A 15,382-nucleotide genomic window follows, 5' to 3' on the forward strand; every position below is an offset into this window, starting at 1 on the left:
AATATTTCTTAAGATTCATTCTCTTATTAAGATTATAATTTTTTTAAGTCTATTTTTTTTAAGTATCAGTTTGCTTTTTGGGTTGTGTGATATACTTGATACTTCTGAAGGCAGGAATAGAAATCGATAGTACAACAGTGAGTAAGATGTTATTGAAACTTAATCTAATTTTCTGTTAATATATATAGTTTTTCCTACTTCCACAGACACTGATTTTTTTTTTCAGATTGGAAATAGGTATTTTCTTTGATCTAAAATTCTTTTTGCTTGGGAAATTATCTTTTTAATGATACAAGTTGATGTGGTATCTTGAATAGTATATTTTAAAGCGAAGATATTCCATATATTATTTCTTTTCAAAGAATTAAGTACATTTTGTTTCTGAATTGTCTTGCCTTCTGAAGCTACGTTTATATAACTTAGAATTTCCTCTTAATAAAGTGGTGATATTGAGAAAGGACATGCTAATAGGATTAGACAGACGTTGTATGTACTCCAGACTTAATTTCTTTAACAATCTGATGCTGTTTGCTTTATCATTTGGAAGGCCAAAATTCTCCTTAAATTATTTAACAGACAGGATGATTTAAAGACTGCTTTTAGTACTTAATTGCTCATCTGAAAATTAGTAAATTTAGCATTCTTAGCATTTGTACTGTGTTTAATATTTCTAAAGGATTTGCTGTGTTTCTTAGTAACTGCTGTATTCTCTCATTTTAATGGCTGAGGAGACAAAATGGGATACTTTGACTTGTTGGTAAAGGAATGTTGTTTCCTTATAATTATTGCAAGAGTGCATGGATTGTAAATTGTGTTAATTTGTCTTTTGTAGAATATGCTGAATTTCTACATTGCAAAGGAAAAAAATTTACAGATTTTGATGAAGTTCGTCATGAGATTGAAGCAGAAACAGATCGAGTAACTGGAATGAATAAAGGCATTTCCCCCATACCCATTAATTTACGAGTCTATTCTCCACATGGTGAGTAAAATAACAGGATTCCACATTTTTTGTCTTCAAAAATTTTTATGTTACTTGAAATTCTTTATTTGTCTAGAAGATGATTTTTCTCTCAGAAAGTACTGGGTTTCTAGGATTGTGTTTGGGTACTACAATAAATGGACTGGTCTAGAAAGTTCACAGATTTATGGGGAAGCAGGAGGACATGACTTTTTAAAAGGTCAGAATTCAATACATCACTTAAAAATGTTTCTTTATGTTTATTTTAAACTTTTAGAATGTCAAGAGATATGCACGAAAAATTCCATCTTTTAAATCTTCAGTCTTAGCAAGAATCTTAGAGGCACATGGTTCTGTGGCTGAGTCTTCTCCTATTGGATTTTTTCATTGCCCCATATATTTCTGTTTATTCTCCTCCTGAGGAATCAATGATGATTTTTTTCCCCCCAGACTATTAACAGAAACGTACAAATTAGATAACCAATTTATGGGATGTGATATGGAATAGCCTCTCCTGACTAAATTTTTAGTGGGACAGATTTTAATCTCTCATCTTCTACTCAGCTCTGTTGCTTTGAAAATGCAGCACGAATGACATAAGCTCAATTATGACATTCCAAGAGGCTTTGGTGCCAGCTGAATGATAGCCAGGTCGCGGCTGGAGTCCCCAATGCAGGGGTAGTTTCCTGCTCTCCTGGTGGTGCACCATGAGTCTGGCTGCAGAGCCTACACGGGAACCTCACAGCCCACAGCTTTCCAATAGGCTAAGTGTCTGACCCCCCTCCAGAGAGCATATGATGCTTTTGAAGTGAAGAACAAATCTTGCCCTTAAGAATTTTATACCACTGAGGGCAACGTACAAGACCAGCAGGCAGCATATGGATTTCTTGTTCGGTTTTGAATTATAACACACCAGTTACAGATACGTTCGCTCTCTCTTAGCTGTACAAATCAGTAGCTTGCAAAATTGGGCTAAAACGATCATTTGGTATAGCACAATCATATCATAAAAATAGAGAAAACTAACAAGGCCATTTTGTAGTCTATGCTTTTTACTCAACACACAGTTGGAGTTAGGTCAATAATGCAATATGTGAAGCTAAGCTTGTTTTCTTCCCACTAAAGATATAGATGATTTTGCATAGTTATTTTTTAGCAGTGAGGGTATATGTAAGACTCTTTTTTTCCACACAGTGTTAAATCTCACGCTTATCGACCTACCTGGAATTACTAAAGTGCCCGTGGGAGATCAGCCACCAGATATCGAGTATCAGATCAGAGAAATGATTATGCAGTTCATTACGAGGGAGAACTGTCTGATTTTGGCAGTTACCCCAGCCAACACCGATCTTGCAAACTCAGATGCACTGAAGTTAGCTAAAGAAGTCGATCCTCAAGGTGAGTGTGTGGTCTTTGAGATGAAAGAGAATTAGTTTAAAATGTCAAGGGTTTGGGTATATTTCAAGGTAACACAAGTTCTCATTACTTAATTTCATTGTTAATTTAATTAGCCATTATTTATATTGTTAGTTTTTTTAAGATGCTGAAAGAAAAGTAACTGGAGAATATAGTCTGAACCTATATAAATAAATGTAAGATTAAGTGAGATCTAAGAAAACAGATATTTCTAAGCCTCATGAACTACTTATCTTAAAAAGTCAATAAAATAAACTTCTGGTACAAAATTCAAACAGTCCCCTTTAGTTATTAAAAGACTTACCCAAATATACTCACACTGAAAACTCCTTGTGTTTCATGTATGTTTTGCTTCTTTAAAATAGGAAACACTGTCTCACATTGAGGTCCTTCCTGCACTTTGAGTCTATTTTTGTGTGTGGTGTAAAGACATGGTTCAGTTTCCTTCTTCTGCATGTGGCTGTCCAGTTTTCCCAGCGCCGTTTGTTGAAGAAACTGTCTTTTTTCCATTGGACATTCTTTCCTGCTTTGTCAAAGATTAGTTGACCATAGAGTTGAGGGCCCATTTCTGGGCTCTCTATTCTGTTCCATTGATCTGTGTGTCTGTTTTTGTGCCAGTACCATGCTGTCTTGATGATTCCAGCTCTGTAATAGAGCTTGAAGTCCGGAATTGTGATGCCTCCACCTTTGGTTTCCCTTTTTAACATTCTTCTGGATATTTAGGGTCTTTTCTGGGTCCATACAAATTTGGGGATTATTTGTTCTAGCTCTGTGAAAAATGTCAATGGTATTTTGACAGGAATTACATTGATGCAAGCTGATATAACCACTCTGGAAAACAGTATGGAGCTTCCTCAAGAAGCTAAAACTAGAGCTACCCTACAACCCGGCAATTGCACTACTGGGTATTTACCTCAAAGATACAGATGTAGTGCTCCGAAGGGGCACATGCTCCCGAACGTTTATAGCAGCAGTGTCCACAATAGCCAACTATGGGATGAGTCTCGATGTCCATTGACAGACGAATGGATAAAGAATGAGAATGCATGTGAGAGAGAGAGATAGATAGATATATAGAATATTACTCAGCCATCGGAAAGGATGAAATCTTACCATTCATATAGACACGGTTGGAACTGGAGGAGATTATGCTGAGTGAAATAAGTCAATCAGAGAAAGACAATTATCATATGGTTTCACTCATATGTGGAATATAAGAAATAGTGCAGTAGATCATAGGGGAAGGAGGGAGAAACAGAATGGGAAGAAATCAGAGAGGGAGACAAACCATAAGAAGACTCTTAATTATAGGAAACAAACTGAGGGTTGCTGGAGGGGAGGGATATAGGAGGATGGCGTAACTAGGTGATGGACATTAACCAGATCACGTGATGTGATGAGCACTGGGTGTTACACACAACTAATGAATTACTGAGCTCTAATTGTGAAACTAATGATGTTCTATATGTTGGCTAATTGAATTTAAATAAATAAATTAAAAAATAGGAAATAAAAATAAAACATTTTAATACATGTAAAATATTAATTAGTTATAATTATTTGACATAAGCATATACTATAAAAGCAGGGATTTTATGTTATTAGCATTTTGGAATCCAGAAGAGTACCTTATTTCTGCTGATGTTTTGATGTTTTTCTCTCTACAACTGAGTAATACAAGTTTATCTTCAGAGACCCCAAAATGGGGTTTTGTGTGTGTGTGTGTGTTTAAAGTAATTATGGAAGGACACTCAGTGATGAGTCTGCTCAAAATGGAGAGGCAGGTTCTCCAATTCTAGGAATTTCTTTTCAATAATTAATTGCCCCTATTTTCTCCATTGCCTTTATCTGGAATCCTTATGATTAGCATGTTAGAACTTCTGGATTAACCCTCTTTAAAAAAAATCCTTTTTTATTGTATTTCTTTCTGTTTATGTACTATTTTTTGCAAAATTTTCTCAACTTTATCTTCAGCTCTTCTGATTAATTTTTCATTTCTGATATCATTTTTAAAGTTTTAGCAGCATTTTCTCACTTTGTGAATGTTGTTTTTATTTATTTATTATGTTTTTTAACATGAATATTTTTATTTTCTAAAATAGCATCATGCTCTTGATTTTATAAGTAGTGTATCCTCTCTAAAGATTTTAATGAGACATCTTTGGAGGCTTTCCTTTTGTAATCTACAATGTCTCTGAGTCCATTTTTTTCTGGTGGTTTTTCTTGGTCATCGTCTTTGAAGTCAGAGACCTTTTGTTCAAGATTGGTGATCTTTTGCTGCTCATTCATATATGAGTAGAGACCTAACAAGCTGATGGAAATTCTGTATGTGTATGAATGGGATTCATTGACTAATGGGCTTTCTCATAGGGTGATGGGGCTAGCCATTTTGTTAGGAGATTTCCTCAGCTACTGTTAGATGCTATGAGTATTTCCACTTGTGCTGGTCTGGTATAACCTGATGTCCAGTGGTCTCAGAGTCAAGAGGAAGAATTGAGTTGGCGGGGGGTGGGGTGTGGGGTGGTTCTCACTGTTCAGCATGTTGACTTTTGATTAATCCCTCTACTTCCATAATGGCATTCCTGAAGGTCTTCTTGAGTCCAGAGTCCCTTAAAAGAGTCCTTTATTTTCTGACTGTAAATCTTCAATATTCTGCTGAGGTCAAGGAGGAGTAACTCTGTGGTTATGCAAGATGAGAAAAAGGGTCTGGAGGTCTATCAACATCACATACATATTTTCAGCCAGTTCTTCTACTTTTCAACATCCTCTTACACCCTGGCCTTGGTGCCTTTAGTTCTTAAAGCTTTCCAGAGTTTTTCAGGAGTAACTGTTTTACTTCTTTTTGGCTTCCTCTAATATCACAGACATTGGTGCTTGAAATGAAGCAGGTGGAAGTTACAGATGGCTAGATGGGGGCCCTCCCCAGGGTTCTCTCTCCAGTATCAGTGGGTTGGAAGAGCCAGATTCAGGGTTGGGGCTATAAAAATGATGCTGAAATGGCCCTGCCTCTGCAGCCTTCTTGTCCCACAGGAGACAAAACCATGGGTATGTGATGGGAACACAGATAGCCCTTCTACCAGTGGATCCCAGCAAGTACAGCACAATCATGTTCCTGAGAAGTCCACATTTAGTCCAGATGAAGCTTCTTGGAGGAGAACAGATGCTCTCCCTCAGCCTCTGATTCTAGTTTTGTCAGTCTTCTTCTTCTTCTTCTTCTTCTTCTTCTTCTTCTTCTTCTTCTTTTTTTTAAGATTTTATTTATTTATTTGACAGAGATCACAAGCAGGCAGAGAGACAGGCATAGAGAGAGGAAGGGAAGCAGGCCCCCCACTGAGCAGAGATCCCAGGACCCCGGGATCATGGTCCAAGCCGAAGGCAGAGTCATTAACCCACTGAGCCACCCAGGCGCCCCTAGTTTTGTCAGTCTTCTGTTCGGTCTCCTTGGAGTTGGTTCTCAGATGCTCCTCACAGGTGACAAGATGATTGCAGCTGTCTTGGCCTCACATCGTCACATCTTCAACAATAGTGGAAGAATAGCCAATGGAGAACCTTTTTTTTTTTTAAAAAATTTTAGAGTTTGTTCATTTGTCAGAGAGAGAGACAGAGAGAGAGAGAGAAAGAAAGCGAGCACAAGCAGGGGGAGCAACAGACAGAGGGAGAGGCAGACTCCCCACTGAGCAAGGAGCCTGACATGGGCCTTGAACCCAGGACCCAGGGATCATGACCCAAGTCGAAGGTAGAGGCCCAACCCACTGAGCCACCCAGGCGCCACTGAATTCTGAGTTTTATAAGAAATATAAATTAAAAGAAAATTGGCTAATTAATATAGCCTATAAAATATCTCTAGTTCATTCTTGACTTTGATTTAACATATCCATGTTATATTTGACTACTGTTGTTTAGAGGAATTAAAAAAATTTTTTTAAAGATTTTATTTGAGAAAGAGTGAGGGAGAGAGAGCGAAAGAGAGAAGGAGCAGGGGCAGGGGCAAAGGGAGAGGGAGAAGCTGACTCCCTGCTGAGCAGGGAGCCCAGGGAGCTTGATCCTGGGGCTCCGGGATCCTGACCTGAGCGGAAGGGCCTGACCTGAGCCACCCAGACTCCCCCAGAGTGGGTTTTTTAACTGTTGATTGTTGAAATTGATTGATGGGAAGATCTGTTGAAATTGGATTGGTTATGAGCTCAGGCTAAACACCTTAGGAGAAAAGGTAAAGTGGGGTGCCTGGGTGGCTCAGTTAGGACTCGGGCTGCATAACTGAGAACATCTTACTCATTTAGCCATCCCAGCCTCCTAGCTGTTCCTCCAAAAACAGCAGACTCTTTCCTCCCTCATAGCTTCTGCATTTGCTGTTCCTTCTGCTTGGGATGCTCATACCCTACTTGTTTTTTTGTTTGTTTGTTTGTTTGAATGTTTGTTTTTATTAACATATAGTGTATTATTAGCCCCAGGGAGACGGGTCTGTGAATCATCGGGCTTACACACTTCGCAACACTCACCACAGCACATGCCCTCCTCAGTGTCCATCACCCAGCCACCCTCTCCCTGCCTACCCTCCCCTCCAGCAAGCCTCAGTTTGTTTCCCGAGATAAAGAGTTCTAGAGGGCATCGGTAACCGCAGGGCTATGTCTCATTCCTCGGCTCCTTGTAGTAGATTCATTTTTAAACCAAAACAATAACTCTCCCATGACGGCATATCATTAGGTGGGAGTAGTTACTGTTGGTGGAGGGAATTGTCAGTTTATCGGGAATCTCACTGACGGTATTTACAGCGTGTTGTTACAGCGTAAGTAAAATACAGCATTAAGTTTCAGTCATGGATTTGTAATAATATGCTACAAATCTGTATTCAGAAAGTGAAATTTGAATGTTTTTCCTAATGTAGACCTGGCTTATTTTATAAGCCTATTGTTATTAGATGCTTTTGAGAAGTTGCCACCTGAATGTTCATGAACTTACCCCAAAGTGAACCTCCTTTCTTATGGATCCATAGGACTCCTGCTTAGTCAAAGAAGGCCTTTGTTACTCCAGATTTTATTATCCTATATATGATCATTCTGAGGACAGATTTTTTTAAGTTTTGCAGATAATTGACAGATAATTTTGCAGGTAATTTTGCAGAAAAGAGAAAACGTTCAGTGCCACTGTGTGCCATTTACTTGTCTGGCCAATTTCTTTATGGTGATTGCTAAGGTGGACAATTAATTCATTGCCTGAACACTCTTAAAAGTATGGTTTTGGGTTCATTAATAAAAGTTCCATGCTAACCTCAAGGCTTGTAATCTGTTTTCATATTCCAGTTTAAATTCCCAAACTCCAAAACACTCTTATACCTGAGAGCCCTGAAAACTATCCAAAGGGTTTGCCTGGTGCTCGGGTCTTACAGGACCCACTTTGGTGTGTTGCTATCCTGGCTTTGGCTGGTCCTGGACGTCACTGAAGCACCAAGAGGGTGACTTCTTTCCCAACCAATAGAGTTCATGCTATGTGTTTTCAGTAGTTGTAAAAGAATTAAAATGGAGAAAGGAAGAAGCTGGAAAGGCCTTAGAATCTGGTGTTTAGGAATTTGTTCTATTGGGATTGACAAACAGAGACTTTCATTTACTTTCTGTGTCCTTCTAGTCACTCCGTGAGTATATTTTAAATATCTGTTTCAGAAGTCTGGTTTTCCTTAAAATTACAGCTTTGGTAAAAAAGCACTGACATCAACTTTGGTTATTTTGATGTGTGCTGCTAAATTTCTACATATTAGTGAAATCCCCAAATTTCTTCTGTTAGTAATTTCTGATTTCATTTAATTTTGGTTGGAGAACATACTTTGTAACATTTCGGTCCTTTAAAGTTTATTAAAAGTTATTTTTTGGCTTAAAACGTGGCCTGTCTGGAGAATGTTCCATGTGCATTTGAGGAGAATGCACATTCTGCTGTTGCTGGGTGTAGTGTAGTGTTCTATAGATATCTGTTAGGTCTGTTTGGTTTATAGTGTTATTCAAATGTTGTTTCTTTTCTTCTGTCTGGTTGTTTATTATTGAAACTGACATATTCGGGCGCCTGGGTGGCTCAGTGGGTTAAGCTGCTGCCTTCGGCTCAGGTCATGATCTCAGGGTCCTGGGATCGAGTCCCGCATCAGGCTCTCTGCTCAGCAGGGAGCCTGCTTCCCTATCTCAATCTCTCTGCCTGCCTCTCCATCTACTTGTGATTTCTCTCTGTCAAATTAATAAATAAAATCTTAAAAAAAAAAAAGAAACTGACATATTCAGTCTACCACTGGTATTGATGAATTGTCTGTTTCTCCCTTCAATTGGCAGTTTTTGATTTATGTATTTTGGGACTCTTTTGTTAGGTGAATTTGTACTTGTTCTGTCTTCTTGGTGGATCAGGCATTGATCATTATAAAATTTTTTTTTTTGCATCTAGTAACAATTTTTGTATCAAAACCCTGTTTTGTTTGATATTAGTATAGCTATTCCAACTCTCTTTTCGTTACTGTTTTCCAGGTATATCTTTTTCCATTGTTTACCTCCAACCTATTTGTGTCTTTAAATATAAAATATGTCACTTATAGATAACATATAATTGGATCATTTTTAAAAACACATTCTCTAGTATTTGCCTTTTGACCAGAGTGTTAAATCCATTTCCATGTAATGTGATCACTGGTAAGACAGAGTTTATATCTCATTTGCTCTTTGTATTCTGTATGTGTTATGTCTTTTGTTTGTGTATTTCTCTATTAGGTGGTAGAGAAATAATTTTTTGGTTAAAAATGCATTTTCTTTTGTACCATTTTAATCCCTTTGTCATTTATTTTAATGTTTTTTTTAAAGTTATTTTCTGACTGGTTGCCATGGAATTAAAATTAACATCTTAATTTATAACAATATAGTTCAGATCAGTACAACTTAATTTCAACAGTGTACAGAATTTTCCTGCTGTGTAGCTCCATTTCCTCCCCTTCCTTTGTGCTATTATCATTAATACAAATTACATCTTTATATATCACATGCCTATCAACACAGACATATAATTATTTCTTTATTCACTTGTCTTTTAAATCAGAGAGGAGAAAAAAGAGTAACGAATCAATAATAATACATTTGTGTTTTCTTTAATATTTACCTATGTAGCTACCTTTACCAGTGTTCTTTATATGTGTGGATTTGAGGTACTTTCTAGTGCCCTTTCTTTTTAGCCCGAAGGACTCCAGTTAGTATTTCTTGTAAGGCAGGCCTGATAGTATGGAACTCTCAGTTTTTATCTGGGTATTTCTTACTTTCTCCTTAATTTTAGAAGGAAAATTCTTAGTTGATAGTCTTTTTTCCCCCCACCACTTTTCAGGCATGTCATCTCATTACTTTCTGACCTCCTTGGCTTTTTTAACGGGAAATCAGCTGTTAATCTCATTGAGGACCATCTTGAACATGATGGATTGTTTTTTCTTGCTGCTTTCAAAATTTTCTCATAATCTTTGAGAGTTTGATTATGATATGTGTAGGTGTGCTTGTCCTTGATTTTATCCTTTTTGGAGTTTTAGGGTTTGGGGGAGTGTAAATTAATGTTTTTCATCAAATTTGGGACTTTTTCAGTGATTTTTTTCTTTTTTTCTAACTTTAATTTAAATTCAAGTTAATTTGTTAACTTAAATTTAATTTGAATTCAAGTTAGTTAACATACAGCATAGTATTGGTTTCAGGAGTAAAATCTAGTGATTCATCACTTAAATATAACCCCCAGTGCTCAGCGCTCATCCCAAGCGCCCTCCTTAATGCCTGCCACCCATTTAGCACATGCCCGCTGCCCCACTCTTTTCCCCTCTGGCCAACCCTCAATTTGCTCTCTGTAGTTAAGAGTCTCTTATGGTTTGCCTCTCTCTCTGTTTTTAATTTAATTTAATTTAATTTTTCCTTATCTTCTCCTATGTTTACCTGTTTTGTTTCTTAAATTCCATGTGAGTGAAATCATTTGATATGTCTTTCTCTGATTGACTTATTTCACTGATCGTAATACACTCTAGTTTCATCCACATTGTTGCAAATGGCAAGATTTCATTCTTTTTGATGGCTGAGTAATATGCCATTATAGAAATATACCACATCTTTATCCGTTCACCAGTTGATGGACTTTTGGGCTCTTTTCATATTTTCACTAATGTGGACATTGCTCCTATAAACATTGGGGTGCAAGTGCCCCTTCAAATTCTTATATCCTTTGGGTCAATTTTGAATCCTTTGGTAAATACCAATTGCTGGGTCATAGGGTAGCTCTATTTTTAATCCTTTAAGGAAGCTCCAAACTGTTTTACAGAGTGGCTGCACCAGTTTTCATTTCTACCAACAGTGCAAAAGTGTTCCCCTTTCTCCACATCCTCACCAACATCTGTTGTTTCCCAAGTTGTTAATTTTAGCCATTCTGAGAGGTCTAAGATGATATCCCATTGAGGTTTTGATTTGTATTTTCCTGATGATAGTGATGTTGAGCACTTTTTCATGTGTCTGTTTTTATGTCTTCTTTGGAGAAATGTCTGCTCATGTCTTCCTGATTTTTTATTTTAACTTTTAAATTAATATTTTAACTGGATTATCTACTTTTTGGGTGTTGATTTTGACGAGTTCTTTGTAGGGTCTGGATATTAGTCCTCTGTCCGATATATCATTTGCAAGCATCGTCTACGATTCTGTCACTTACCTTTTCTGTTTTGTCTCCTTCGTGGTACAGAAGATTTTTATCTTGATGGGGTTCCAATAGTTCACTTTTGCTTTTGTTACCCTTGCCTCTGGAGATGTGTCTAGTAAGAAGTTGCTGCAGCTGAGGTCAAAGAGATTGATATCTGTTTTTTCCTCTAGGATTTTGATGGTTTCCTATCTTACATATAGGTCTTTCATTCATGTCGAATTTATTTTTGTGTATGGTGTGAAAACGTGGTCCAGTTTCATTCTTCTGCATGTTGCCGTTGAATTTTACCAACACCATTTGTTGAAGAGACTGTCTTTTTTCATTGGAATATTCATTCCTTCTTTGTTGAAGATTAGTTGACTCTAGAGTTGTGAGTCCATTTCTGGGTACTCTGTTCTACTCCATTGTGTGTTTTTGTGCCAGTACCACACTGTCTTGATGCCTATAGCTTTGTAGTATAGCTTGAAATCTGGAATCATGACACCTCCGGTTTGTTTTTCTTTTTCAGAACTATTTTGGCTATTCCTGGTCTTTTGAGGTTCCGTACAAATTCTAGGTCTGTGAAAATGCTGGTGGTGTTTTGATAGGGATTGCATTAAATGTGTAGATTGCTTTGGGTAGTATAGACATTTAACAGTGTTTGTTCTTCCAATCCATGAACATGGTATATTTTTCCATTTTTTTGTGTCCCCTTCAATTTCTGCAGTTTTTGGATACATATCTTTTACCCCTTTAGTTAGGTTTATTTTAGATATCTTACTTTTTTTGGTACTGTTGCAAATGGGATTATTTCCTTGATTTCTTTTTCTGTTGCTTTATTATTGGTGTATAGAAATCCAACAGATATCTGCATGTTGATTTTCTGTCATGCAACTCTCTTGAATTCATGTATGCGTTCTAGCAATATTTTGGTGAAGTCTTTGGATTTTCTACAAGGAGTACCATGCTATCTGCAAATAGTGAAAGTTTAACTTTTCCTTGCCGATTTGGATGCCTTTTCTTTTCTTTTTATTCTTTGATTATTGAGGCTAAGAATTCCAGGACTATGTTAAATAATAATGGTGAGAGTAGACATCCTTGTCTTGTTGCTAGCTGCAGGAGAGAGGCTCTCAGTTTTTCCCCACAGAGAATGGTAGTAGTTGTGGGTCTTTCATATATAGGCTTTGCAGTGTTGAAGTATGTTCCATCACTCCCTACTTTGTTAAGGGTTTTTACCAAGAAAGCTTGCTGTATTTTATCACCTGCTTTTTTTTGGGCATCTATTGATGGTATCACATGGTTCTTACCCTTTTTCTTATTATGTGGTGTATCACATTGATTGATTTATGAATGTTGAACCACCCCTGCAGCCCAAGAATAAATCCTGCTTGATTGTGGTGAATAATTCTTTTAATTTACTGTTGAATTTGATTAACTAGTATTTTACTAAGAAATTTTGCATCCATGTTCATCACGGATATTGGCCTGTGATTTTCCTTTTTAGTGGAGTTATTGTCTGGTTTTGGAATCAAGGTAATGCTGGCTTCGTGGAATGACTTTGGAAGTTTTCCTTCCATTACTATTTTTTGGAACAGTTTGAGGAGAATAGGTATTAGCTCTTCTTTATATTTCTGGTGGAATGCCCCTGGGAGGCCATCCAGCCCTGGACTTGTGTTTATTGGGAGATTTTTGATTATTGATTCAATTTCTTTGCTGGCTATGGATCTGTTATAATTTTCTTTTTCTTCTTGCTTCAGTTTTGATAGTTTGTAGTTTTCTAGGAATATGTCCATTTTTTCCATGTTGCCAGTTTGTTGGCATATAATTTTTCATGGTATTGTTTTATAATTGTTTGTATTTCTGTGGTGTTGATTGTTCTCTCCTCTTTCATTTGTGATTTTACCTGTTTGGATCCTTTCTCTTTTCTTTATGATAGGTCTGTCTAGGGGTTTATCAATTTTGTCAGTTCTTTCAAAAAACTAACTCCTACTTTTGTTGTTCTGTTTTTTTTTTAAACTTCTATATCATTTATTTCTGCCCTAATCTTAATGATTTCCCTTCTGATGTTTTTAGGCCATATTTGCTCTTCTTTTTTTGGCTCCTTTAGGATGTAAAGTTATGTTGTGTATTTGAGACTTTTCTTGTTTCTTGAGGAAGGCCTGTGTGCAATATACATCCCTCTTAGGACTGTCTTTGCTGTTTCCCAAAGGTTTTGGACTGTTGTGCTTTTTGGGTTTTTGTCTCTTTTTAAAGATTCATTTATTTATTATAGAGAGAGGGGGGGTGCGGGAAGGCATGTGAGTTGGGGGAGGGGTGGAGGGAGAAGGAGAGAATCTCAGACAGACTTCCTGCTGAGCACAGACCCTCACATGAGTCTCAGTCCCAAGACCCTGAGATCATGACCTGAGCCGAAACCAAGCATCAGAGTCTCAAGAGACTGAGCCACCCAGGTGCCCCTAGACTGTTGTATTTTCACTTTCATTTGGTTCCATGTATTTTCTTACTTCTTCTTTAACTTCCTGGTTAAGCCATTCATTCTTTGGTGGGATGCTCTTTACTTCCATGTCTTTGTTCTTTCCAAATATTTCTTTTGATTGACTTCAAGTTTCATAGTCTTGTGGTCTGAAAATATGCATGGTATGATCTCAGTCTTTTTGTACTTACTGAGGGTTGATTTGTGACCCCCAGTATGTGTTCTGTTCTGGAGAATGTTCCATGTGCACTTGAAAAAGAATGTTGATCTTGCTGCTTTAGGATAAAATGTTCTGAATATATCTGTTAAATCCATCGGGTCCAGGGTGTCATTCAAAACCATTGTCTCCTTGTTGATCTTCTTAGATAATATGTCTGTTGCTGTGAGTGGGGTGTTAAAGTCCCCTATTGTTATTATATTATTATGAATGAGTTTCTTTCAGTTTGTTATTAATTGGTTTATATATTTGGCTGCTCCCAAGTTGGGGGCATAAATATTTATAAATGTTAGATTTTTTTTTTTTGCTATTTAAAAAAAAAATTTAATTAACATATAATGTATTATTTGTTTCAGCAGTACAGGCCTGTGATTCATTAGTCTTACACAATTCACAGCACTTACTATAGCATATACCCTCCCCACAGTCCATCACCCAGCCACCTCATCCCTTCACTCCTTTCCCCTCCAGAAACCCTCAGTTTGTTTCCTGAGATTCAGAGTCTCTAATGGTTTGTCTCCCTGTCTGGTTTCGTCTTGTTTCATTTTACCATCTCTTCCCCTATGATCCTCTGTCTTACTTCTCTAATTCCTCATATCAGTGAGATCATATAATTGTCTTTCTCTTATTGACTTATTTCCTCTTAGCATAATACCCTTTAACTTCATCTATGTCATTGCAAATGGCAAGATTTCAGGTTTTTTTGATGACTGAATAATATTCTATCACATATATGTTAACACCATTCATCTGTTGATGGACATCTAGGGTCTTTCCATAGTTTGGCTATTGTGAACACTGGTGCTATAAACATTGGGGTACGTGTGCCCTTTAGGATCACTACATTTGTATCTTTAGGGTAAATACCCAGTAGTGCGATTGCTGGGTCATAGGATAGCAGTGAAATGCTGCGACCAGGTTATCTGCACCTTGGGACCCTGCTGTTGAATGGCCACTCAATGGTGCCTAGTGGGTCTTTTGTCCTTGGAGAGGCAAAATCCCTTCTTCCAAATTTACTCCAGGAAGGGGAGTATTCTCTCCCAGTGAGTCCCAGAGGATCCCCACACTGGGGCATCATGTGTGAATCCTACACACTACTTTCTCTCTCGCTCTTACTCCCTTACTTCTCTGTACCCTCCCATTTCTGGCACCTTGGCTTTTCTCATCTCTGAACTGCTCATCTGCCATGTTCTCTCCCTCCAGTTATATAGAGATTGTTTTCTTAATGGTCAGATTGATTTCTGAGCAGTTCAAAATGACATGATGTTGGGGTGTCTGGGTGGCTCAGTGGGTTAAGCATCTGCCTTTGGCTCAGGTCGTGATCCCAGGGTCCTGGGATTGGGTCCTGCCATGGGCTTCTTGCTCAGTGGGGAGCCTGCTTGTCCCTTTCCCTCTGCTGCTCCCCCGGATTGTGCTCTCTCACTCTCTCTCAAATAAGTAAATAAAATCTTATTTATTTATTTATTTATTTATTTTTTCGAAATGATTTGGTGTTGATCTAGCTGTGTTCGAAGGATGAAGCAAGCTCAGGGTCACCCTGCTACTCTACCATCTTAACTCCTCCCCCAGCCATTATTTCTTTAATTATCTTTTCTTCCCCTCTCCTGTCTGAGGCTCCTGTGAAGTGTATGTGAGTATGCTTTATGTGTCTCAGAGGTCTCTGAGG

General features: G+C 37.7%; 1 protein-coding gene across 7 annotated transcripts in view; it reads left to right on the plus strand.

Annotated features, from left to right (window-relative positions):
- Positions 1 to 15,382, plus strand: part of DNM3 (dynamin 3) — a 535,131-nt gene that overhangs the window by 134,694 nt on the left and 385,055 nt on the right. For all 7 annotated transcript variants that reach the window (XM_032317383.1, XM_032317386.1, XM_032317388.1 and 4 more), the window contains exons 3-4: positions 833 to 982; positions 2,156 to 2,359. In XM_032317383.1, coding sequence (XP_032173274.1) covers positions 833 to 982; positions 2,156 to 2,359 — 354 coding nt within the window. The remainder of the gene's footprint in view (positions 1 to 832; positions 983 to 2,155; positions 2,360 to 15,382) is intronic.

This window comes from Mustela erminea, chromosome 17 (genome assembly GCF_009829155.1).
Source record: "Mustela erminea isolate mMusErm1 chromosome 17, mMusErm1.Pri, whole genome shotgun sequence".
Lineage (NCBI taxonomy): Eukaryota > Metazoa > Chordata > Mammalia > Carnivora > Mustelidae > Mustela > Mustela erminea.